The sequence below is a fragment of the Nyctereutes procyonoides genome, unplaced genomic scaffold (genome assembly GCF_905146905.1).
Source record: "Nyctereutes procyonoides isolate TBG_1078 unplaced genomic scaffold, NYPRO_anot_genome, whole genome shotgun sequence".
NCBI classification, from domain to species: domain Eukaryota; kingdom Metazoa; phylum Chordata; class Mammalia; order Carnivora; family Canidae; genus Nyctereutes; species Nyctereutes procyonoides.
This window is the reverse complement of record NW_026575140.1, coordinates 75,071,422-75,097,209: the sequence shown is the minus strand read 5'-3', so window position 1 is coordinate 75,097,209 and position 25,788 is coordinate 75,071,422. Positions and strand designations below refer to the sequence as shown.

Sequence of the window (25,788 nt, the reverse complement as noted above, 5' to 3'; positions counted from 1 at the left end):
GCGGGCAGGAGCGAGGCCGGGGAGCCCTCTGCGTCAGCCGCTGCTCACTGCGCCGCGCCAGCACCAGCCGGGACTCACCCGCAGCTCCATGCTTGCGCCCGGCTCCACTCGTCCATCCTCGGAGAAGAGGCAGGTATGTGCCACCTGTCGGAGACCGGGGAGGAGGGATGCGGAGGTCAGCGTCGTCGGGAGCTCAGAAAGTGAGGTGTCAACGACAGCCTGGGTGGAATGGGCACCAGCTATGTAGGGCGAGCGCCAGCTGTGCGGAGGAGCTCCAGCTGTGGGCGCCAGTTGGGGGGGGGGGCTGCCAGCTGACAGCCCGGGGTGCCAGGAAGAGCCATCTGTGTGCTGATCACTGTGTTCTAAGGAAACGCTGCTTGGGCAGGTCCGGGGCTCTGTGCCCCGTGTGGTGTATGGCCTGAGAGCGACGCCTGGTCGCTGACAACCCCTTCCCCACGTGTGCGCCCAGTTCAAGCTCCAGCGGGCTCTCTCTGGTCAGTTTGCCAAAGGGGTGGGGGTGGGGGGAGGGCAGCAGTTAAGTGGAAGGGGAGATTTTCCACCAATCCCAAACCAGAGAGAGGCATCTTTGAAATTCTCACCAATCCCAAACCAGAAGCAGGCACGCGGTGCTCCAGGGCGAGTAACTTACACTTAACAGCCACGGGAAGCCCTGGCCAAGCCATTCTAGGTGTCCCCCCCCCCCCCCGCCACCCCCCACAAGTGAACGTCTACCTCCTCATCTGGCAGCTTTTAGAATGGGGCTGAGCTGGAGATGGTGGTGATGTCCACCTCCCCAGGCATGGGCATGAGAAGGTCCCCGAGTCCAAACCCATAAAGTGGAGGAGAGGAAAGCTGGTTAGGCTGGGTTGGGGCATCCCCCACTCCTCTGATACTGTAGATGCGTGCCAAACTGGAGTCGGAATGACGATTGGAATGAGGGCCGGGGACGAGGGCGTCCTCTGAAGTGCATCACCAGGACCCAAGCTGAGTCAGTAGCCTCTGCTGAGACAGGGTGGAGGCACCATCCTGGGTACTCCCAGTCCTCAGGGAGAGCCATCGAGAAACAGGAGACACAGACTGGGAGCAGACAAGAGCACCAAGGCCCAAGAGGTTAAGAAAGAATCCTGCTCCATCCTTCTGTGAGCCTGCCCAGCCCAGCTCTGTGGCCTTGGAATCCTGAGCACTCCGACAGGTAGAGTGAAACCACCCCAGAGCAGCTTTCTCCTGGTAGCCTCGGGGCAGCTGCACTTGCTTTATTTTTCTAGGCAAAGGGGGAAAGGGCCGTAATAGACCTGGCTCTTCTCCACTGGATGGGCTGGACATCTGGGAATATAGCAAGAGTCATTGGCCCTTGCCAGTTATGGGACATGGAGCAGCTCAGAAAACCACGGGGCTATTGTCTAGTGTTAGAACTGAGCACTCCCAAGGGGTGGCCCAGAGGCCCTATCCTCCCTAGGAAGGCTTCCGTGGCAGGTGCAACTACAAATACTCCCATTAATTGTAACAATTAGTGGAAGTATTCAGCATAATCATTACTATCATTTATTGAAATTTTACCATGTGCCAGGAAATTTACAAATATTATTTAATCCTCACAATGGTAAGATATAGCATTATTATACTCTTTACTCCTGTTTTACAGATCAAATCACTAAGGTCCAGACAGCTTACATGACTTGCCCACTGTCTCAGCCAATAAAAGGGAAAGAACTGGAATACAAGCCCAGGCCTAGAAAGAAGTCCATTATAAAAGAATTTGGAACCGAATGCCTGAGAGCAGGTCCCGCCTGTCACTACCTGTGCACCCCGGATCTCTAGGTCTCTACCTCAAAAGGGAGGATTTGCACCAGCACCGAGGCTTCCTGCTCTCCTTTCCTCTCCATTCCATCCCCATCCCTCTACCCTCTTTTCATTCGTCTCCCCTTGGATCCCTCTTCTGTTCCACTTCAAAATGCCCCCCTCCAAAGAGCCCTCGCACGATCTCCTTGCCTGGCAGTGGCCCACTGGGGCAACACCTCGAGGGAGGGCTGGCCACTGCCCCTTTAATTCTCCCCGGGCCTGGAATGCAAGTGAGTTGAGCTAGCCATCTCTGTGAGGTCAGATAAGATACTATATATATCGGAGTCCGTAACCTGAGCTCCGGATTACCCAGCCCCAGTCAGACTCCAGCCTCTGGGCTCTCTACTGCGCTCCCTGCCTTGCTGGGGAAGGAGAAGCCCCCAGATCCTGCCCAGTGCCCCCGGACACAGGTCAGTAGCTGCCCGTGTAGTATGTGAGCTTCATGGGGCTGCTGTCCAGGGAACCCTTTGTGTTTGGGGGGAGCATGTGAGAGGCTGCCCAACAGGGCCTGGAGGGTGCCTGAGGCAAGATGGAAGGCTCAGGCTCGGAGGGGGCAGGCAGAGGCAGGGAGAACAGGGCAAAGGCAAGCCCAAGAGGAAAGGGAGGGAGACCGGGACTCTGCCTGTGGAAGGGGCACCAGGAGAGCTCCCAACAGAGGTCATTTCGAAAGAGAATTTAAGGATACCAATACCACCCATGGGCCTGCTCCTTTGCCTTTTCTTGGAAGTGTAGAGATGCCTACCCCTCATCCTCCACCCCCCAGCCTCAAATCAAAAGGCATGCTAAAGAGATACTACCCTGGGCCTACTCCCTTCTCCACCAGTTAGGATCCTTGCCCTCATCTCCAATCTCTCTCATCCCTTCACTCCTCTCCCAGCCCTTGGGCAACTATTGGGAGCAAGAAAGACAGAGATGGATCCAAATTCCCTTGAACGACCCCCTGCCAAGGCATGCAAGAGGATTAGGCACTCAACTGGTGGGTGGCTAGCTCGGCACAAGGTGCTGAGAGACAAGAGCTACTAGTGACAGGCTGGAGGGGACAGGCAGACTAGAGCCACTGGGGACTGAGGGTATACACAGAGCCCCCACCTGGGCCCTCCACCCAACCTGCATCCGCCACAGCCAGGACATCCCACAACCTAGGAGTTGATGCTTATGCCCAGATAGTGCCCAAACAGATAAGAGTGGGAGTCAGTGTAAATGAAGGGAGATAGGACCCCTCTCTCAGCCCTCTTTACCTTTCAAGGTCAGCACATCAGCAGTGCCTCATTCCAATGGTGTTAGCAAGTGGCTTTGGAAAGCTCTGAGGTCACCAAGCACCTGGCGGGACTGGCTGGGACTCCCCACTCACCTGTCCTGGACACCTGGTCCCTAGGAGGGAAGGACTGAACTCTATTGAGGCCTACCCCTGAAACCAAGCTAGGAGCTTTCTATCCAGGCAGAGGCAAGGCCACAGAAGCTGGCATGCCTCCACCCCAGAAAGCAGAGTGGATCTGGGCAGAGAGGGGCCATGAAGGCTGCTGGGATGTGGGGCACTACCTATCCCCTACCCTGGGGGCCAGGAGTGCCTGGGATTCCTGGGGAGCAAGTCCCTCCCCTGGCTGGGCAGGTTAGGGAGCCCTTCACGTGAGCAACAGGAAATGACAGTGGCTGACGCATGGGGGTTGGCTGCCCCAGGGACACAGGGCTCATTTTAACCCCTGACTCATCTAGCCTGGGTACTTTGGGGAGTGGGCCAAGCTGCAGCAAGGGTAGGAGGCTGAGGGGCATGTCCATAACCAGGCCTTGGGCCAAGGGCCCTGGCTGGGACTAAATGCCAGTACCAGGGGACACTCAGGAGCTTGGCACTGCGGGTGAAATGGAGGCCTCCTGGACCATCTCTTGGCCGATCAGAATTGTCCTGGCGCTCAGGTTGCACTTGGCTTCGCTTTCATTTGCCTGCAGTGGAAACTCAAAGGGCAGCCTCCTGTAGGAGTCTGTACCTGCCATGCCGTTGCCTAGACAGTGGATGCCTGCGTTGCCTGGACCCCATGCCACAGGTCCTACCCTGTGCCAGCGCAGGGGGTGGGGGGGTGAGAGAAGTGCCAAGTGGGGGCGGTGGCTTCAGGGTGGCTGTTAGGGGACAGAGCACAGGTGCCAGCCCAGTGCTGCCACTGCTTGCGGCATGACCTTGAGGGATCCACGTCACTTTTCCACCAACGCTGGTTTCCTCATCAGCAAGTGGGCATAACGATGCCACCCACCGCTGGGGGCCATCGTGAGGATTAGCACATTAATACGTGGTGTCCCAGAAGTCTTTATGCAGTTACTTCAGAAGTAGGAATGCTAACTGCTTCATTGAAAAGTTTCATGATTTAATTCCTTGTCTGGTTGTTGAATTTTCAATAAAAATACTAACTTTGATTTAATGTAAATCATGATTTACGTGAAGCCTTCACATGAGGCTTGTGAGTCTAAATTCTTTCTCCAAAAGAATCAAAACCTAAAACTGCACGGAGGCTCTGGGGACGCTGAGCAGGAAGTGCACTTGCAAGAGCAGCAGGCGAGCGATGAGGGCCAGGTGAGGGCCAGCCCAGTGCTCTGGGGAGGCTGCATGACCCAGGAGAAGCTACTTGTGATGCGCTCAGGATGACGGTGCCTGGTCCAGAGGTGTTCAGTGCCTTTTGGCAGGGCCATGGTCGCTGGGCTCACATGTCCTTTCCGGAAGCAGAGGGCTCTGTGCACAGAATGCAGTTGCACCTCCCAAGATGGGGAAACTGAGAAAAGAGAGGGAGAGCTTTGGCAGAGCAGGGAAGAGTGGAGGTGCCCCTGTAAAGATGACATGGAGGAGGAGCTTGGCAGGTGGAGTGCCCCCGCTGTCCGAGGTGGCGGGCACCTGGGGAGGAGTTGCCTAGAGCCACATGCCTATACTTGCCAGCTCTGGGTAAACAACGAAAGGAGACGGGCATCAGGGGCCCCACGCCCGGCAGAGAGGGAGACGGGGGATCCCAGCCAATCGGCTCGCCTCCCACTGCCCCATGAAAGGGCCATTCAGTCCAGGCCGTTCCTGTGGCAACGAGGAGACTCAAAGCCATGTGAGTGCCCGTCCTGTCCCTGTCTTGCGCAGCAAGGCTACAGCCAGGGCCCAGCCTGCTTTCCCACCCGTGGTGTGCTCTGCAGTCTCCAGGGACAGCCGTGCCAGGTAATGCCAAGGGGCACCAACCCCAGCTGTCCGTTCACCTGGAAGGTGTTGACACTTTTCTCAAGAGTGAAACTAGGGGCTAGGGGAGGGGATAGGCATGCTCCAGGCCTCAGCCCCAGTGGAGACCCTCTTCCCAGTGAAAAGCAGCTGCGAGGGAGCTGTTAGTGATGGCATGACCCCCCAGGGCTGCTGTGGCAAAGCGGAGGTCTGCCACTTGCCTGCCAGATTGGAGCGCACAGGAGAGCGGGGACTTAGGAGCCCTCCTGGGATTCTGTGGGCCAGAAGGTGGGACTCCACCTCTAGCCGCAACCCTTCCCAAGGAATATTTGCAGGCCTTCCTGGGGCTGTCTGTCCCTGTCCCTTGTAACTTGTTCAGCCCCAGCACTTCTGCGTCACTAGCAGGGCCAGGAGAGGTCACGAGTTTGGGGCACTGCCTACAGAATACCAGTTCCCTGGGAGTCTTAGTGTGGAGGAGGGGGAGTGAGAGCCATGGGAGGAGGCATGAGCTCATGCCCTGGGAGGGAGAGTGAGGGGGGAGGTCATATCTGATTGGCTGCCTGGTGTCCCAGAGCCCAGTTCCTGAGACCTGGAGTCTCTGTGACTTTGAATTATTGATGGAGTTTCTCCAAAGTGAAATAGAGCGGGACTCGTCCCACGCCCCCACCCTGGTGCCTCCGTCTGTGTCTCGCCCGGCCTCCCTCAGCCTTCACACTCTCCTCTGTACCCCAGAAAGCTGAGCAGATGGAAGGAGAGCCATGGTTCCCCTCTAACCCTGCACAAGATCCCCCTCCAGTTACCTTTTTCCTAGAAAGGAGTAGGAGCTATGCTGGAGGTGGGAGCGCAGTGGGCAAGGGCGTGTACGCGAAGACGGAGGTCCCCCGGGACAGGTGGGAAAAGCGTACAGTAAATGTGGACCTGGCCTTTTGGAGGCAGCCCAGACTGAAAACTGCTGCCAGTCTCTGGCAGGCTCTAGAAGTTCTGTTCTAGGACCCATATGGAGGTTGCCACCTGGTGATCTCCCGCCCCCTGCACCTATCCCACGCCCTGCACGGACTGAGTTTCTAGGGCATTCTGCCAAGCCATCAGCATCCAGGGCTTGGCACCAGCTCCTCTCTGCCCAAACGTGCTGGGCCGCCAGGCAGGCTGTGGGCTGCCCGAGCCAGTGTCTGCAGCACGGCTGGATTCTGCCCACTGCCCGCTCACCCGCACATCTCACTGAGCGACGCAAGGGAAGCCTGGCGCCCAGGGCTGAGGTCAGAAGCCAGCCAGGCCAGGAGACGGCCAGCCCTGACATTATTATAGGCCTACGAAGGAGGGGCCCAGAGCCTGGCGGGGGTTGGGGGAAGAGATAATAACCACTGTCATAGTTGAGGGCTTTCCACGTGTTATTATCTCATTCATTCCTCACAACAACCCTGTGAGGTAGGGACCATAATGATGATGATTATACGCATCGTACAGGTGAGGAGATTGGGGCTCGGAGGGGCTGAATGACTAGTGCAAAATCACCTAGCTAGTCAGTCACGAGACAAGTCAAAACCAGCCCTGTACCACTACTCTGAGGTTCCTGGAAGGCTCTGCCCACCCTTCCCAGGAGCCCCCTCCCCCCGAGCTCCCCCAAGTTCCTCTCTCCATATCATCTTTGCCCCTCATACCTCATCAGCTCCATTCCAGACGAAGCCTGTGCACGTAGGGTGATGGAGGGACTCTGGTAGTCCTCAAGTGAGCCTAAACTGGATGGGGAGGGGTGAAACAAGGTCCAGTAGGAAGAGTACTGGGCTAGAAACCTGGAAGACCTGGATTCCAGTCTTGGCTCTGCTAGTTGTGACCTTGGGCAAATCAGTGTCACTGTTCCCACCTGTACCACAGAGAGGTTAAAACAGATGATTCTTTAGGATCCTTACAACTCCTCAGTTCAGAGATTTCTGTGTGCCTTCACCAGATCCACCCCAGCCCCTCTTGCGGGGTGTGGAGACAGGAAGTACTGCCTGTACTGAAGGATCTTAGCCTCTAGGGGGCCCCCTTTGCCCAAGGCATCAGCATCAGCTGGTTGGTTGTTGCATAGAGGAACCCCTGGAAGTCCACAGGACCCCAACTCCACTTAAAACACGAGTTAGGGATGCCTGGGTGGCTCAGCGGTTAAGTATCTGCCTTTGGCTCAGGACATGGTCCCAGAGTCACGGGATCAAGTCCCACATTGGGCTCCCTGCATGGAGTCTGCTTCTCCCTCTGCCTATGTCTCTGCCTCTCTCTCTCTTTCTCTCTCTCTCTCTCTCTCTCTCTGTCTCTGATGAATAAATAAATAAAATCTTTAAAGAAAAAAACAGCATATGAGTTAGATCCATGAAGAGAGTAGTTTCTGCCACATGAGGATGCCCCACCACAGCAGGTGACCATGTCCTGGGAAGAATTGTGGGATTGGATCTGGACATTGAGGTCAAGTCCACTTTCTGCCACATGCTCACTCACCACCTCCTCCCCTAGCCTCTCATGACCCTCCTTTTGCTCACCAGGGATCTATGACCAAATGATCGTCGGGCCATTCCAGCTCAGACAATGTATGATTCCAAAAAGAATCCTGCCTCTCCTTTAAGCAGGAAGAATTAATACTTCTTAAAATGTCCAGTATTTTCAACCCAGGAGTTGAGGGTGGTAGCTGAAGAGAGGAAGCAGATGAGATCTGGGTTGGAATACCATGGGTCACTGGAGGGCGGCTGAGGGTAGGGCAGTCCTCACCCTCAGAACTGGGTCTTTGCAAGGGGGCCCTCAGAGCAGCCAGGGTGTGCTGACAGCAATGGCCCTGTGTGGTTTATAAAAGCCACCTCATGTCTGGTGCTCTCACTCAGGTGTGAATGCACAGGTAACGTGCAAACCTGTGCAAAAGCCTGTATACGTGTGCACGTATACACAGGCATGGGTGTGTTTCTCAGTGGTGGGCCCACCTCTTGAGGAAATGGACGGTGTTGTCTCTGGCTGAGAACTACGAGCTGAACATCGAGCTGGGGATGAAGAGCAGGTATGGGGGAGCCTGAAACCTGGCAGGGCCCTCTGACAACTGCTTTCCTTGTCTTTCAGCCCATGAGGCTCCCAGTCCCCACAGAGTGCCACCCTGAAGGATGTCCCAGCTCTCCTCCACCCTGAAGCGCTACACAGAATCGACCCGCTACACAGATGCCCCGTATGCCAAATCGGGCTATGGCACCTACACTCCCTCTTCCTATGGAGCCAACCTGGCTGCCTCCTTCCTGGAGAAGGAGAAGCTTGGTTTTAAGCCAGGCCCCCCAACCAGCTTCCTCACCCGGCCCCGGACCTATGGCCCCTCCTCCCTCCTGGACTATGACAGGGGCCGCCCCCTGCTGAGAGCCGATATCCTTGGGGGTGGTAAGCGGGCCGAGAGCCAGACTCGGGGCACTGACCGGCCTTCAGGGAGTGGACTCAGCGGGGGCAGTGGATTTCCTTATGGAGTGACCAACAGCTCCCTCAGCTACCTGCCTGTGACTGCCCGCGACCAGGGTGTAACCCTGACCCAAAGGAGGTCGAACAGTCAATCAGACCTGGCTCGGGATTTCTCCAGCCTCCGGACCTCAGATAGCTACCGGATAGATCCTGGGAACCTGGGCCGCAGCCCCATGCTGGCCCGCACGCGCAAGGAGCTGTGTGCCCTGCAGGGCCTCTACCAGGCAGCCAGCCGCTCCGAGTACCTGGCCGACTACCTGGAGAACTATGGTCGAAAGGGCAGTGCGCCTCAGTTGCCCACCCAGGCGCCTCCCACAAGAGTCCCTGAAGTCCTCAGCCCCACCTACCGACCCAGCGGCCGTTACACTCTATGGGAGAAAAGCAAGGGCCAGGCCCCTGGGTCCAGCCGCTCCAGCTCCCCAGGGCGAGACACCATGGTGAGTTTGCCCCTTGGGGACCCGGTGATGGACTGGGGAGGCCGCAAATGATGTAGAAGACCCAGGTTGAGGGGAGGACTCTCCATCTGACTTATGATCCAAGCCAGAGGTTTCCTTTCCAAATCCCACTGCCCCAGCCAGAGAAGTCATCTCAGCATGTCTGATAGTCTTGCTCAGAGGCTTTCCCACTCTCCCTAGGAAACCCATTTCAGGACCCATGCACCCGACAACGATCCAGCAGTGCTCTCGGAAATGTTCAGCTACCCCCACATACACTGCAATCCTCACCCTCCACTTTGCCACCCAACATACCAGGGTCTCCTGCAGGCCTCACACCATCCTGAACTGAATGCTGAGGTCCCCAAACCACCCGTGTTCCCTGTGGTAAGAGAAACCTCCCTGCTCTGGTTGCATCTCTCCTCCTGCTCAGGTTTTTACTTCCCAGCCTGAGCACCTGGTTTAACATCAGGGTATAAGACATCAGAAGGAGGGGGGACCAGGGTGTGTGGACAGCAGTGCTTATCATGTGTCTTTGGAGAAGATGCTGGAGAAATTTTTGTCTAGGGCTTTAGACAATCCCATACCTCTATATTCCGGTCCTGCCTGAACTAGAAGAAAGGAAGAGCTCTGCCAGAGACAGTAGGGGCTGGCTTGCATCTAATCTGTGAACACACCTCCCTGGGGTACTGACTACATCCTGCTTTTTCTTTAGTTATTGGTGTACACATAGAGTGGCAAGCTCTCAGAGGATGAGAAAGAAATCATATCTCTAGATGCCTCCCCATGTGCCTAGCGCTGAGAGAGTTCCACTAATCTGCTGATTGCATGGATGGGTACATGGATGGATGGGTGGGTGGGTGAGTGGGCAGATGAATGAATGAATGGATGGATGGATGGATGGATGGATGGATGGATGGATGGGTGGATGGGTGGGTGGGTAGGTGAGTGGATAGACAAGCCAATGGGCAGGAGAGCTGGGTGTTATGTTTCCTTCATTACCTTATGTACCAGTCCCCTACTTCTAGGACAGGTGCCTTTTGGAAACAATAGCTATGCCACAGCAAGAAATAAATGCTGCTTAGTAGGCTCGTCCAGACAAATGGAGCAGGTGTGCAAGATCGGCACAGGGCTTTGGGTCATAGACCTTTAAGCCTGCCATAACTAAAGGTCTTGAGAGGACAACTTTGATAACATTACTTAGAGAGTGTTGGCCTTGCTGGGCTGTCTGTGAAGCACCAAGGGAGACACAAAAGTTGGTGCCTCCCAGAACATTCAGAACCTGACAAGACAAGGCTGGCTATGTTGGAGGGCTAATGTGGAAGAGGAGTAGGGGACAACAGAGGCTGGCCTTGGAAGAAATAGGTGCTACCAGAGGGACGTGTGGTTAGACTAGAGCATGATTCACTTGGACGTGTCTGGTATGGCTCATCTCAGGGGCAATCAGAAAGCACGTCTCAGTGGATGGGCTCTAAAGGCCTCTGGGAGGCTCCCTCCCTTTGCTCAGAAGAGAAAGATTCTTTAGGGTACACAGTGTTCCTCAGAGTGAAGTCTGCAGGAATCACCTGTGAGGCTTAATAATTCAGGGCCCTGGGCCCCACCCAGATCCCCTAAATCAAACTCTCTAGGGATACGCCTGGGAATCTGCCCTTTTAATAAGCTCTTCGGGTAACCTTTAAGGATGCTGAAGTTTGAAAACCTCCTCTCCACAGATGAAACTGCAGACCCACCCTCAGCCCCAATCATGAAAGCAAGGTCTCCTCCTTTATGGGGGGGAGTCAAACTCCCCTGGGACTCTGCCTCCTTCCTACACAGGCCTATTTCAAGCCTCCCTCCCTGGGGTCTGCTGCCCTCTACCCTCTCACAGGGGACACCTGAGCCCCTCCTCCACCTCCAGGACCAGATGAGGAGAGTTTTGAAAGAGGACCTCGGAGGGGTGGCAGACTGCCCTTGGGCAAACTCAGCCACCCTAACACCCCTCCTTCCCATCCAGAAACAGCTCACAGCACACTTAAGTAGCCAGGAACACCCTACGATGGAGCTAGTGTCTCACCTTGAGCTCACACTCAAGGAGACACTACCAGTGGGAAAAGGCCCCTGTGGGTCTGTGATGTAACACCCTGAATTAGCCTCACCCCCTCTCCTCACTGCTCTCAGCCTTACATCCTGCTGCCAGCTCCATCTCCTGAGGAGAGAATAGCCCTGCTCAAGGGACCTGGACCACATCTTTCTAAAAGTGGGTCCAGCATCTTTTCAGATCTCCGTTTGGGGGATCTGAGCTTCTCATGCATTCATTCACGGTATTCCGCTTACTAGCAGTGCAACCTCAGAGAAGCTCCTTAACTTCTGAACCTATTCCCTCGTGCTCGCTTCGGCAGCACATATACTGAACCTATTCCCTCTATATAACTAGTGTTCGTAGCTCCCACTCTGTAGATTATCATGAGGAATCAAAGGTTGTACAGCACATAGTAGGTGCTCAATAAATGGCAGTCCTCCTTGTACCCTTCTAGGCACTTTTGGGAGGCAAGAGAGATTTCTGCTGGAGGAAATAAGTTCTTATGATAGTTGCAATAAAAGGCAGCCCAGGGTGTTGGTAAGTGTCATAGGTGGTGGGAAAGGGAGAGGTCACCTGAGGCTGGAACGAACAGTTTGCCTCTTTAACCTTAGACACCTCTCATCTGAGCTCTGTTTCCTCATCCATAAAAGGGATGGGTCATACCTGCCCTGCCCACCTCACAGGCTGTCATGAGGCTCAAAGCAAACAGTGGATGTCAAGGAATCTGAAACCTACAAAATGCAATGGAAGAGTGGGTAGAAAAGGAGATAGAAAAGGGGCATTTGGCAGCTGAGTGGAACGGGGAGGTGACCACCCTTGTATCACGTGGCCAGGCCCAGTGTGACCTGACTCCCACCCAGGGTCCCCTGGGGTGGCCGTGACCCCAAGAGCTCTCCGGGTGGCTGACTTAAACTACATCTGACATACATAATGGGGAGTCAAAAGCAGGTCCCCAACCAGGGAGTAGAACAGTTCTAACCAGGCTCATTCCCCTCATTCGTAGTAACAGTCAACATGAACTTGGAATATTACAGACTCAGCTAAGCACAAGTAAAGGACTGGTGGTGGTGGGTGGACATGAATTCTGACCCCCCTCCCCATGCTTGCATAAGCACCAACAAAACACCAGCCCATGGAGGTGCAGCTCAGCCTAGGATAATGAGGGCTGCCCCAGGCTCCGCCTTCTGTTTAAAATGCAGACAGATTGGAGGGGAGGGACTGATGGTTCAGAACTGGCAAAAAAGAAAAAAAAAAAAAAAGCTTTCACTACCACCCCCACTCATCGCCTGTGGGAACTCAAGCCAGGCCAGGTGGGTTGGCCCTGCAGAAAACAGGAGCCCAAGCGCCCAACCCAGTTATGGTCCCCCTTGGCCCCACCTCTCTTGTTCCCTGGGCCTATGGAAGGACAAGCTGTTCCCACTGAGCCCTGCCAGGGCTGCGCTTTAACCCCTACAATCCAGCCTAATCCTCCCCTGCTCCACCCCTCCAACTGCTCCCTCCCCAGCCCTGGCATTCTGCCCACCAGCCTCAGCCCTGCCCTCACCTGGGCCCACCCTGCCCTGCCCCAGCTACCCTCTGCTCTCCCCAAGAAACGCTGGGGTTGGCACAGGGCCCTCTAGGGCACAGTCATCAGGCAAAGTACCTGCTGCTCAGATGCAGAGCCAGGGAGTGAGGCTCAGAGCCTGCCGGCCTATTCTCCCCACTCGGCCTCTTCTAGACCCTTGCCCTCTGCTCTGAAACCTATTGTTAGGAGCAAAAGGTCTGGGAACCTAGAGTACCTGGGTCCTATTTGCCAAGGGGCTGCTGACTCATCTCCTGAAGCCTTGGGTTCCCAGCTGTTAAGTGACAGGGAGATTATGTAAGCGGAGGTCATGTGATTTCACTCTTGGGTGGGACTTTGAACTTGACTGCTGCCAAGCAGTGAGCAGGGGTTACTCCAAAGAGAACAAGATAAAGGCGGCAAGAACTGCCCTGGGGGTCCTGGGTGAGGAGCAGAGAAGTGTGACCCACCTCTCTCCTCCCCTGCCTTCTCTCTCTGTTTACTCAGCCACGCTGAAGTGCATCCCCCAATGTCTTGTTTATCCAGCTTAGCAGCCTGAGACCCCAGGGCTGCCCTCACCCACTTCCTGAGGGCTTGAATCTCTGTGGACAGCATGGGGAGGTCACACACTCTCACGCTCATGGGAGACCTTAGGCCAGAGGGTCCCAGGGCCAGGAGGAGTACTAGCTGCTGAGAAAGGACAAACGCTTTGGGTTTGTGTTCAGAGTCAGCAAGATATTGATAGTCTCCATCCCTTGAAGACCAGCTATGGGCTGTGACCTGGCTGGTGGCCCCAGTGCTACCTTACCCAGGCTCAATTTCTTAATCAGCGCCCAGCATCAGCCTCCCTGCCTCCTCCTCCTCCACCCCGCTCCAGGATGTCTTCATGAATTAATGTGGTGCTGGAATGGGGCTCAGCAAGGGAAAAGTTAATCGGAGCCTGGCAAAATGTTCCTTGCCCGTGGGGGAGCCGCTCCACTGACCAGCAGGTACAGAAATGAACATCCTGTTCAAGGCCCAGAGCGTCACACATGGCCCCCTACACCCTCTCACCTCAATGGATAGGTAAAACTGGCACCTGCACAGAAATATAAGCAAGGGAGGGAAGTGTGTGGGCCTCTGGAATCCAGCTGGTTTAGGCCAGACTGCCCTAGGGCTCAAAGGAGTACAGAGCTTTTGGCCTCCTGGGGTGGGAACTAGCGATGCAGGGAAGCAAAGGGCCCTCTATCCCCTGGAACACTTGTGGGCTGGGAGCCCAACCCCCAACAAGAACTCTGCACCCCTAACAGTTCAATCAGGCAATGGAGCCACCAGGCTATCCACTTGTGGTGGTCATGACAGGTACATGCTTCGCAGGGAAGCATTTGCCTGGGTCTGAGCAGTGTTTCAAACCCGTGAACCAAGCCATCAGTGAGATCTGAGGAAGCAGGATACTCTCAGTACTACCCTCACAGAGCTAACCCTGACTCTAATTTATTTATACTCCATCCGTGCCAAAAAGGATTTGAGGTGAAGAAGCTTTCTTAACCACAGGGAAGACAGGCCAAGCACAGGCTCTGAGAAATGGCAGTCTCAGGCTGGAGGAATGAGCCCCGTTCAGATTAGCTCAGCACATTTGAGGCAAAGAGTCACAGAACCGGAGCCAGGTTCAGATCCCAGAAGACTACATGCATCCTTTACCCGTCCCACTTCGCAAAATGGCACCGAGGAGAAAGGGTGTCGTGGGGGGTTGGCCAATTGAGAAATGAGCCATGGTTCCTTGCTGGTTGTGTCCTGCAGCAGTCAGACCTGCTTGACAAGACCAGACCCTATGTGAATTCTTTCCCTGTACCCCAGGCTTCTCAAAGAGCCCCCATGCAAGTAGCTTTCCTCATCTAGACCCCCCTGCTCCCAGCAATGTCCCTAACCTTCTACATCCCAGGAAAGAGGGAGTGAGTATGCTAGCAGAATGCCAGGATGTCCTGGGGTGGGAGTACTCCTATCGCTGGCTTAAGTCATGGAGCAAAAGGCACAATGCTCCCGTAGGTGAGCACCTGTCAAGACAGTGCTTACTCAACATGCAAATCCAGACTCACCCCACCCTGTGAGGCTCAGTGGAACTTCCAGAATACCCCACAGAGCCTGGTCTGGCCCCCACTTAGAGATGAGATCAACACCATTTATGAAGCACCCACTAAGAGAATCCACAGCCCTGACCCTGAGGAGGTTTCAGTGTGATGGCATAATCAACACATGATCTAAAACCCTTTACAGAAGACTTAAAGACACTTATAAAACAAAAATAAACATATTAAGATAAATTAGTACAGTGTAACCTGAATGCCAGCAGACAAGGGGTATGCAGTGATGGGGTGTTTCAAGCTGGATGGAGTTCTTTAGAGAGGGCTTGGTGGAAAACACAAGGTTTGCGCAGAATTTGTAAGCCGGTAATGGCAGGGAGCAGGAAAGGGGATTCCAGAATCTCCTGGTAATTGTTAAAAGCATGGGTTTTGCCATAAGACAGGTTGGGGTTCAAAGCCCCACACTGTCATTTATTAGCTTTGTGGTTCTGGCAAGTCATCTGACCTCTCTGGACTTAAGGTCCTTCATCTGGAAAATAGAGATAATAGCTCCTCCATCATTGTGTTAATTATGCAAGTTCACTGGGATAATGTATATAAAGTACTTAGCCAGTGCCTGGCATTTAGTAAGTACTTAATCAGTGGCAGTTTTGTCTTTTAAGTGAGAAATGGCAAGTGCTGAAGCAGAGAAATAAGAGCAGGTTGGTTAGCAGCAGGGAACAGAGAAGAGCCATGGTGGTGACAATGGAAGGAGTCTGTGGACAGACAGCCTCACCGACAGAACTACCTCAGCTTCTGGACTGGATGCAAGAGTCAGGTGCTCCAGGTGTTTGGGGGCAGAGGTGTGGCGTCATTAAATGCACGCATTCCTGCAGACACTGTAGGACTGGCTCCAAAGATTGTGCCTGGAAAGAGGGAAGCAGGGAGGAAAAGGCTGTAGCAATGTGTCCAGGATTTGGTCACTGAGGGAAGACAGTGACTGGGGAGCTCACCATCCTCATCCTGTGCCCCCCCCTCGCTTACCATCAAGTAGCCTCATCCCCTCCCTACATGTGTCCTGGATACATCCCCCCATGTGGCTGTGGTCGTGTGTGCAGTGCGCGTGTACATGTGGCGATGAGCACGCAGAGAGGAACAGAAGGAGGCCACAGATGAGTAACAGCACACGCTGCTGCTTCTCAGAGTATTTTTAAATGCTAAAAATACTAGCTAAAAATAGCCAGCAGGCTCCAAACAAGATACTTTCTCTAGGCAGATTCTGTGTGGGTCCCCATAGGTGAGGGGGGGGTGGAGCATCCAAAACAAAATGGGAAGACCTCTGCTCTTCAAGCATTGCCGCCCTCAGGGTCAGAGCAGTACACTCGCCCCCACCCCAGCTGAGCATCTGCTTCCCCACCGCCGTGGTACTTTCTCCCCACCTCCCAAAACAAATCAAAATTTGAGATTCTCTGAGAGCTGGAGTTGGGTAACTGGATAGAAGAAGCCAGAAAATGTTCTTCCCTGGGGCCAAATGGGACAGTGACCTCTTGTACCTTATAACATCGGAGCATTGCCTCTGTTGATAGCGGGACGAACTGGGACTGGGGTGAGATGGGACGGAGCGGGGAGCTCAGTGCCGACCCCACGTCAATCCATCCTCCTCACCCCGGGGGGCCCATCGAGACCCTCGCGGGCTGTGTGGGTGTCGGGCTCCAAGCGGGCCTGAGTGCCCCCTGAGCAACGTGCAAAAAAAGTCTGCGTGCAAGTGCATCTTGCCCCGGGGGCGCGCACGGAACTTTCAGCGGGTTCGCCAACGGCCCGGCCGCCCCCGGGGATCAGGACCCGCAAGCCGCCCGGGAGGGGGGAAGCTCACCGGGGCTGACCTGGTCCAGCGGGGTCCTCCTGGATCCGGACCCCGAGGCCGGCGGGGGGCTCGGCCGCCCGTCCCGCCCCCTTCCCGGGGACGCCGGGCCTCGGCGGTGTCCCGGCCCGCGCGGTCAGCGGGCGGGGGGCGGCGGGGCCCGGGGCCAAGCGGCGGGAGGGGCGGGGGCGGGGGCGGGCGGGGCCGCGGGCAGGCGCTGGGGGCGGGGCCACGGCCTGCGGGGGGCGGGGCTGGCGCTTGCCCCGCCCCCGGCCCCGCCCCCGGCACTGACGTCGCGGGGCCCGAGGCGCCGGCGGGGCCGCCAGTCGGCCGGAGCGCGAGAGCGGGGAGCCGGGAGCCGGGGCGGTTGGCGGCGCGCGCCGGGGAGGTTGGGGCGGAGGAGCGCGCGGTCGGACCGTGTCCCGCGGCGGCCTGGCCGGCCTCGGCGTCCGGGCCGTGGCCCCGCGCGGTGCCCCCGCGCTCCCGGTGCCGCCGTTAGGCGTGGGTCCGAGCCCGCCGCCCGCCCCCCAGCATGCGCACCTCCTACACCGTGACCCTGCCCGAGGAGCCCGCAGCCGCCCCCTTTCCCGCCCTCGCCAAGGAGCTGCGGCCGCGCTCCCCGCTCTCCCCCTCCCTGCTGCTCTCCACCTTCGTGGGGCTCCTGCTCAACAAAGCCAAGGTACGCGGGGCCCCTTCCCCGGGCCCCCCACGCCGGGGGGGCTGGGCTTCCGCCGCCTCCCGGGACGCGGCCCCCCCGCCCCGTGCCGCGCGCCCCGGCGGCCGGGGGAGGATTCTCCCGGCCCCCACCCCTCCTTTCCCAGGGTCTCCCGGCAAGGAATGCCCCCTCCCCAGGTGATCTCAGGCTTACTCGCGGCCCCCTCCCCTTGTCGAGGTCCCAGCCCCTCCTCCCTCCCCGCCCCCGCCCCTCCCCCTCCGCGACCCGGCCAGGTGGCCCGTGGGCTCCTAATGCGCGGCACCTCTCGGGACAGGTGCAGGAAAGCGTAACCTTGACCGGTGCCCGCTGTGTGGGGGAGCCGGCGGCGCGCTGGACTCTGCGGCTGCGACCCCAAGGCCAGAAGCCCAGCAAGAAAAAGCTGGCGGGCCAGAGCCGCCCCCTCCTCGCTGGCCCCGAGGGCGCTCCCCCGAAGGGTTGGTAGCGGGGGTCCTTTGACCCTGTGAAGGGCAGAGGAGTCGCACACAGGTGAAAGAGGGCAACTTCTCTCTCCGTCTCGGCCCTCCCCAGTTCTGCTAAGTGCGCGCTGGAGCCCTCAAATGAAGTAGCCGCCCCAGGGTAATGCCGGGGCCAGAGGCTGGGCACTGCCCCCTTCGGGAAGGGAGAAGGGGCCAGAGCTTGACAGATCTTACGTAACAGGCACCAGCTCCCGAGTTGGCAGTGCGTGCACTGCCCCGAGCCAGGGCCACACCAGGCTCCTTGGCTGCGGCCAGGACTCATGGCTGACCCTCATGGCACAGGTGAAGTAAGCAGGAAAGCCCTTTACCGGGGTCTTGAGTGTGAAGGCACAAACGTCAGTTAGCCTTGCTTCTGTGACCCACATCCCCTAGTGTGTCCTCCCCATTAACCCAGCGCGGGCTCTCCCTGAGCCCCCCCGCCCCGCCACGGAGGATGAATGCTGTCCGTGCACTGACTGAGGAGGTGACATCTGCTTTTCAGGACAGTGGTTGCCCCCTAAGTCAAGGTTAGGTTGGCGGAGGACTAATTGTAACCAAGTTCTTAATCCAGACCCTCTGGAGTCCTTTGCATATGCGCTCCACACCGCAGCTGGAGCCCTTTCCTGCTCCCCTGGGGAGAGGCTCTGAGAGGCTCGCAGTGTGGGGTCTCTGCCGACCTCTCCGGTTCTAGCCTCTAGCCTCTAGCCTCTCGCCGTCAGGCCCTGAGGTAGGATTGTTTTCACCATAAGAAAGGTCACTCCTGGGACATTTTGTTCCTCTGTAGAATGGAAAGTGCTGACTTTCCCTGGAGCTCCTGATTTCCTATTCATGGCCGAAGAATATCTGGCTGGGCTTAGACCAGCCCTGCTCTCCCCTCCACTCCCCCCCCCCCTTATCCAGCCACCTTCCCCACAGAGCGCGTAGAAATTGGCAAGTAATTTTGAACTCGGGAAATTTTAGACAAAGGAACAAGCCACCTCCACCCCCTACAAAAAAAAAAAAAAAAAAAAGAGGGTCCTAGCAAAGCCTTAAAGGACCCTTCTCCATCTCTCCACCCGCCAGGCCCAGAGTAGAGTCAGAACCTCAAGAATAGTAACCATAGGGGATGACGTGTTGTTCCCGACCCTCACTCTGCTGGGTCAGAGTTAGACGTGTCAACACCACCAGAGTGCCTCGGTACAGAGATGCATCCAGTTTTCCACTGTGCCGCCCCCAATAGTGCTGAGTGACTACTGTCTCAGCGGAAGACCCACTTGGGTGGGCATTGACATGATCGCCAGGCTTTGCTTCTCCAGCCCCTTTAGACAGATGTTATCTGAGGCCCAGGGGTAAGAACTAACCAGCACTGCCAAAAATAAAGGAGTAAGAGCGGACCTTGGGGGAGGGGAGAGCGGGTAGCCTGCTGTGGTCAGGCTTTAACTTTTGGTTCCGAATGGGCAGCTCTGGGCAGCTCGGAGACTGCAGTGCTTTTGTTGGGCCCCAGGGGAGTCCTCCAGGTCTGCCTGAAAATGCTGATAAGGTCTTTGTCCAGGGGATTATCTCTGTTGTGGTCCTCTTACTGGAACATCAGGGTTTAGACTGTCAGAAAGGTGAGATTTAAATTTTGTGTTTGGGGCCATATACTGCCAACACTGGCAGAGTTCAAGGATGCTTATGCCCCCCCCCCCCTGCTGCCAATAAGCGTGGCTCTCTAACTACAGGTGGAAACCAGGTCTCTCTTCTGAGTATATTTCCTTCCCTACCTGGTGGTGTTAGATCTGATACCTGGCAAGAAGGGATCCTCTTACTTGTAGGATCAGCAGGGCAATTCCTGAGAAAAGCCCTCCTTCAGCCTGCCTCTCCCCACCCCACCCCCTCAAGCTGACAACCTCATGGGCTCTGAGCTGCTGACAGCCTCTGAGGCTGTCAGCACACGGCATGAGTAATTTTAGCTGAGTTATTTCAGGCTCCTGTTCTGATCAGGGTTGAGCTGGCCCCACGCATGCCCCAGTCAGTGTTGCTTCAGTGTTGCTCCAGAGTCACCAGCTCTCCGTCCCCTCCCTGAGAGAGGGGGCGGCAGGCTCATCTGCACACTGTTTCTTTAACCCTTTGAGCCCAAAGGTCTTCTGACTCCTTCGAGGTAGGGCCCGAATTAGCCGAGACCTGGGACCCAGCTGCTGTCTTGCTCCAGCTCCCTCACCAGCCTCCACGATAGAGGCGAGAACAAGAGTGGCACACTTCAACCAGGCGCTTACCTCTATGTGGCCACAGTCTGCCGTCGTCAGAGGGGTTCCCAGCCAGTGATCAGTCAGGATGTGGAAACCTGAGCCTGGCAGGGAGGATTCTCCAGGCTTTAATCAGCCTTTGGGAGCTGAGCTCAGCAGGAAGGAATTCCACCTGTCTCGGGCAATTCAGAATGGCAGGCCTGCTTCAGTTTGCCCCAGCTGAAGGTCTAAACTCACTTCAGAGGTTTTGTCATTGAACGTCTCAGGATCTCCTTGAAGTGCCTGTTATGACAGCTGCTTCATGTATTGGACATCCAGGGGTAGAAAAGTGGGTCATTTGCGAGAGCGCCCAGATTTGGGACCCGGAGTTCCTTGTAGCCAGGAATCAAACACACGAATTCCCAGGCTCCGGTTCTAATCTCCACCTCCAGTAGGGCAGAGAATGAAGAGTAAGGTACAGAATAGGAGAAAACACATGTTGACCAAAGAAAGGAGAACCCTGGAGAATATTTGTGTTGTGTGTTGAAGAGAGTAACGTGTGTGCCTAATGCTCATGGCTCCATTCGGCAGAAGGTTGCCTGAGGGAGCCTAGCGCAGGCCCAGTCTCTTTGCCTTCAGCCTCACCTGCCATGTGCTCTTTGCTTACAGAATTCTAAGAGCGCCCAGGGTCTGGCTGGTCTTCGAAACCTTGGGAACACGGTGAGCTCTTCCCAGCCCTACTTCTTTCCTAAGGCCACCCCCTACTGTCCCGACTGGGACCATATAATGATTGTTCCTTCCTGGCTGCCACTGACTCCCTCTCCTCTAGAAGCCATTTGAGACCCACCCGTCCTGGATGGTGGGTTTTACAGAATGGCCAGGGCTCTGCCTCCCTCCCAGGCCCCCAGCAGGAAGCACTGCCTAAAGGGGAGTTGCCCTCCTGTCAGCTCCTTCCCTGGATCCTAAGGACATCCCTCCCTTCCCACCCACTCCCGTCCAGCTCACCCACACCCTCTTGTACACCTCTATGGTAAATAAGCAGTTACGTCACCTGTGCCGGTAGTGGGAACTTGCCTCACTGTGCCTCGCGTTCCCTTACGAGAAGAGGAACTTGAGGCTGTGGGAGTGGTCATTTCTTTGGTAGAGGAACCAGAGGGCGTTCAGCACTATGTAAGTAGACCAGACAGGGGTCTCTGTCTTACTGATCAGATGATCTCTTGCAGTGCTTCATGAACTCCATTCTGCAGTGCCTGAGCAACACCCGGGAGCTGAGGGATTACTGCCTCCAGAGGCTCTATATGCGGGATCTCAGCCACAGCAGCAATGTACACACAGCCCTCATGGAAGGTGAGGAGCCCATCCCTGGACTCTCTCTGTCTGTTCCAGTATTGCCGCAGTAGTAGTGTGTTCTGTGTGTCCCTCCTACTTTTCTTTCTTTAGCTTCTTTTTGGATGGATTCTAGTTTGAGTTTCTCATAGAAAATGTCACCCCTACTCTCCGTGTCCCCTCTCCTCCCGGTAGAGTTTGCAAAACTAATCCAAACCATATGGACTTCATCCCCCAACGATGTGGTGAGCCCATCTGAGTTCAAGACCCAGATCCAGAGATATGCACCACGCTTCGTCGGCTATAAGTAAGAGCCTTGCAGACACGTCCCCCCCGGGGTGGGTGCCGGCCCCTGCAGGCCTGTTCTTGGAACAAGAGGCCTTGCTCACTGTCTTTCCTTTGGACTCAGTCAGCAAGATGCCCAGGAGTTTCTTCGCTTCCTTCTGGATGGGCTCCACAATGAGGTGAACCGAGTGACAGTGAGGCCCAAGTCCAACCCCGAGAACCTCGATCATCTTCCGTAAGTAAGAGGAGAATGCTGTGGGGAAGAAAAACTTGGTGAACTTGAGTTTTGGGCTGACTTCTTTGGGAGTAATAATTTGGAGAGAATTTGGAATATTAAGCATTTAGACTGATAGGCTCTTAGACTTCTCATGGCATGCACTCTGACCCAGTTGTCTCCCTCTCTCGGGTTCCCAGTGATGATGAGAAAGGACGACAGATGTGGAGGAAATATCTAGAACGGGAAGACAGTCGGATTGGGGGTAAGTGTATTAATTGGAGGAATGCCTGCTCTCCCTGTTCACTGATTTCGCCTGAGCAGAGCGTGAGCATGAAAAGCCCTATGAATCATCCTCCCAGGGAGCCCCCCTCCTGCCCTGTTTCCCACGGACAGAGGCAGGAGCACCGAGAGGGCATGCAGCCCAGAGGAGATGTGTGTTCCTTCTCTGAGTTTAAGCTCTGCTGTCCCATCTCATCCGCAGATCTCTTTGTTGGGCAGCTAAAGAGCTCCCTGACTTGTACTGACTGTGGTTACTGCTCTACTGTCTTTGATCCCTTCTGGGACCTCTCATTGCCCATCGCTAAGGTACATGCCCCTGTTGCCCTACTTTGGGATCTCCCACTCTTACCTTCTCTTGTCATTGACCTCTGACTTTTTGTCTCTCCCAGCGAGGTTATCCCGAGGTAACTTTAACGGACTGCATGAGGCTCTTCACCAAAGAGGATGTGCTTGATGGTGATGAAAAGCCAGTAAGTCCCCCCCCCTCCGTGGGAGCAAGAGCACACGCCCAAGAGACCCCTCTGGGAAAGACCTGTCACTTGCAGACGCAGCCTAGGAGTTAATAGACTTGGCCCAGTGACCTCTCCCCCAAGTCCTCTGTAGCTGTTTGTCATGTCTTGCAGACATGCTGTCGCTGCCGAGCCAGAAAACGATGTATAAAGAAGTTCTCCATCCAGAGGTTCCCAAAGATCTTGGTGCTCCGTATCCTTAAGATCCACCATGGCGGGGACTTACCTTTAGAGAGTGGCTGGTGACAAGGGGCCAAAGTGAGGGCAAGCAGAGTAGGAAAAAAGGAAATTTGGTTGACTTTCCTTTCCTTCCTTTGCTCTTCTGATTCTGGGAAGGGCATCACCCTCTTAGGGCCTTGTCCCCTTTACTTTGACTACCCTCGCCACCCTCTCTGTCCTTGACTTACATCAACACCAGATCTGAAGCGGTTCTCAGAATCCAGGATACGAACCAGCAAGCTCACAACATTTGTGAATTTCCCACTAAGAGACCTGGACCTGAGAGAATTTGCCTCAGAAAACACCAGTGAGTATTTTCAGCTGGGAGGGCAGAAATGAGGCACAAGTGCCTAAAATCCCGATGGGAGGCCCCGAGGTGGAAGGAAGCGGCTGCAGAGTGAGTTAGGAAAAGCAGGAGGGAGAGGGAACGTGGGGCAGGAACACGCTGGGGGCCTGAACCCATCTACTTCCTCCTCAGACCACGCTGTTTACAACCTGTACGCTGTGTCCAATCACTCTGGAACCACCATGGGCGGCCATTACACAGCCTACTGCCGGAGTCCAGTGACAGGCGAATGGCACACTTTCAATGACTCCAGGTGAGATGGTCTCAGGCGGGGCTCCTGCTGGCAGACGCCTGAACCTCGCCCATCTGTGTGGCTTCCACTTGGACCAGATAGGAGAGGTCAGTGCCAAGAGGCCGTGTGGTACGTAGGAGTCTGCTGCCCATTTGCAGACTTCCTAGAAGAGATGGGCTCCAGGGCACCCAGGGAGAGGAGCCACGGGCCCTCACCGCCCCTCCGGCACTCAGCTTGTGTCCCCAGGGCCCCCGCAGGGCTCTGACTTCTCTCCACTCTCTCTGCAGCGTCACACCCATGTCCTCCAGCCAAGTGCGCACCAGCGACGCCTACCTGCTCTTCTATGAACTGGCCAGTCCGCCCTCCCGCATGTAGCAGAGAGGCGCTCCATCCCTCTCTCCCTTCCCCGGGGTGGCCCCACACCCTAAGTGTTTTTTTTTTTTTAAGACAAAAAAAAACTGACAAATAAGAGAGAAATAAAGTAAACTAAAGCTGCCGAGCAGGAGTTGGCTGCAACCTGGTCAGGATCTGTAGCGAGGAACCAGGAGCTCCCGAGCCGCCCCTGGCATGAAGATCGACAGGACGCAGAGCCTGGAGCTGGCACGGTGCCCCCTCGGCTTCTCTTGTTTGCGTTTTTTAAGCTTGTGGGTTTTTTTCCTGTGTGTAATAAACAACAGCGGTCTGTGGGGAGCAGATCCTGGTCCACTTGCTGCCCTTCCAGCCCCTGCTCCTCCCGAGAAGACAGCGCCCTCTGGAGCCTGCTGGGAGGATCGCTGCCCGGAAGCCCCGGCGCCGGAGCCTGGCACAGTCTTCACCTGGACCCCCGCTCACTGGTCCAGAAGCAAGAAAAACACCCATGAGCCAAGAGCCCTCTTAACGCTGCTAACTCCAGGGGGACAGACAAGGGGACGACTTTGAAAAGAGCTGACTTGGGTTTTTAAAAACCCAACTTTTTTGTTTTTTAATTACCATAACTAAAGTTTTCAGACTGGAGATGCTCTCCTTCACACCTCTTCACAGCTGGGACATTGTGCTGGTTATTTTTTTTTTAAGTTCTTCAAATACACCTTTTCTGATGCTAGCCCCCAGTGGTGCTCGGGGGGTGTTGGCCAAGCCCCAAGCACAGCCACAGTAGACCCGGGATCTAACAAGTTTTTTTTTTTTTTTTTTAATGTTTTGGATGGAATCTAGTTGCCTCCAAGAATTGTGCCTTATAGCATTTGGGGACCAGGGGGTAACTGCCCCTCCCTGAAATATCCCTCAGCCTCTTCCCTTTTCCCCAGTGCCATGCTCAACCCCACTGGGGGAGATGGGGGTCCTGCCCTTACCCCGGGCTTGGTTTGCATCGGTGAGGCGGAGAGGAGAGTTGGTAGAAGGAGATTTCTTCCGGTAATGTATCAAGTTTTTCCTGCCCACTTCCTCTACGCCCCCCCCTGGTCTGCTCCCCAGCTGCTGGAAGGATAGCACAAGCCCCTTACCCCTAGAGCCACTCTCAACCATAATTTATTCCCTTTTAACGTGTTTTCTTCTTGACCTTCGTGCCCTTGCCCCTTCTCAGAGCCTCCTAGACATAGGCCCTTTGGACCGAGTTTCTCAGGGATGCCCATGCCGCCCCTCAGCCCCTCCCGGCATTGGTCTGCAGTCCTGCCCCGGGAGCCGGAGCCTGGGTGTTGGGGGACCTCTTGCCTCAGCTGTACGATTCTCTCCCATGGGTGTGATCTTGCCCTAACTGGCTGGACATAACTTGGTGCTGAGAGAGTAAAGCTGTGCAGCACCAAGGCACGGAAGCTCGGTGCGTCCGCACAGCTGGGCCCAGCTTGTGCCCCTTGGAGCCTGAAGCCTGCCAATGCTCCCAGGAGGCGGCATCAGAGAAAGACGCCCAAAGCTGAACCGGCCTGACCCCCCTCCCCGCCCGTCCCAGGGAAGCCCTGTGAACCTGAGCCAAAGGGCTGATGTGCACTTGTTTACTATGTAAGCAGGAGTAGAAGAATGTCTGATGTACAGTGGAACCTTGTACAGAATAAATAATAGCTTTGAGAAGTTGGTAAGTGATGGCATCTTGATTTGGGAAGGGTCTGCACCCAGGAAGAGCTCTGAGCAGATGAGTCCCTAGGTATTTTACTGCTTCAGCCAGACCGTGAATTCCAAGTTCTCGAAAAAGTTGCCCACTCTAGTCTAAATTTTTCAACGCTACACAACTGAAATAGTACACGTTTTGAATGCTATTCATCTGGATTCACCAGTTAACATTTTGCCACATTTGTTTATGGATACTTTATTCCTGGGGGCAAAACACGTAGGGGCGAGGTGTCCCTACCCCCCCCCAATACTTCAGCATGCATCATCCCATGTAACCTCAACACCCTCTTCACCCCTAAGAAATGTGGCACATCTGGTAGACGCTTCTTTAAATGGACCATCTGCCGTTTAACTGCTGGTGTGGACACTCACAGTGCCCTTGACACTCAGGTGCCTGTACAGACCCGTGACGAGCTCCAGCAGAGGTTGGGCGTAATGACATTTGCTCTTGGGGCCGAGTGGCTGTCCCTGAATGGGGGGGGGGGAGCAAGATTTGGCACTTGATAAACGAGAGACTTCAGCTTGCCCTGTTAA

The 25,788-nt window shown here is 55.6% G+C and overlaps 2 protein-coding genes across 12 annotated transcripts in view; one reads left to right on the top strand and one right to left on the bottom strand.

The window, feature by feature from the left end:
• The window catches only part of LOC129496708 (uncharacterized), a 283,680-nt gene extending 267,113 nt beyond the window's left edge, over positions 1 to 16,567 (bottom strand). For 2 of the 7 annotated variants that reach the window (XM_055304918.1, XM_055304920.1), the window contains exons 1-2: positions 15,357 to 16,567; positions 79 to 144 (exon numbers count right to left, since the gene is read on the bottom strand). The gene's annotated coding sequence lies outside the window, so the exon portion shown is untranslated. Of the gene's footprint in view, positions 1 to 78; positions 145 to 732; positions 872 to 12,747 lie in introns of those variants that run through there. The other 5 variants (XM_055304916.1, XM_055304917.1, XM_055304914.1 and 2 more) reach the window with 5 other exon arrangements.
• Positions 16 to 25,215, top strand: USP2 (ubiquitin specific peptidase 2). 5 transcript variants are annotated; one of them, XM_055304910.1, is made up of 16 exons: positions 68 to 133; positions 899 to 1,192; positions 1,643 to 2,249; positions 8,096 to 8,913; positions 9,112 to 9,297; positions 20,432 to 20,482; positions 20,986 to 21,109; positions 21,284 to 21,395; positions 21,498 to 21,608; positions 21,788 to 21,852; positions 22,072 to 22,175; positions 22,259 to 22,339; positions 22,493 to 22,571; positions 22,797 to 22,904; positions 23,076 to 23,196; positions 23,463 to 25,215. In XM_055304910.1, the coding sequence occupies exons 4-16, from the start codon at positions 8,137 to 8,139 to the stop codon at positions 23,548 to 23,550; spliced, it is 2,007 nt and encodes a 668-aa protein (XP_055160885.1). In that variant the 5' UTR covers positions 68 to 133; positions 899 to 1,192; positions 1,643 to 2,249; positions 8,096 to 8,136; the 3' UTR covers positions 23,551 to 25,215. The 5 variants fall into 5 exon arrangements, with proteins under 5 accessions (XP_055160883.1, XP_055160886.1, XP_055160885.1 ...); XM_055304909.1 differs by lacking the exon at positions 1,643 to 2,249; XM_055304908.1 differs by lacking the exons at positions 899 to 1,192; positions 1,643 to 2,249 and having other exon boundaries at positions 16 to 133.
• The last annotated feature ends 573 nt before the right edge of the window (positions 25,216 to 25,788 follow it).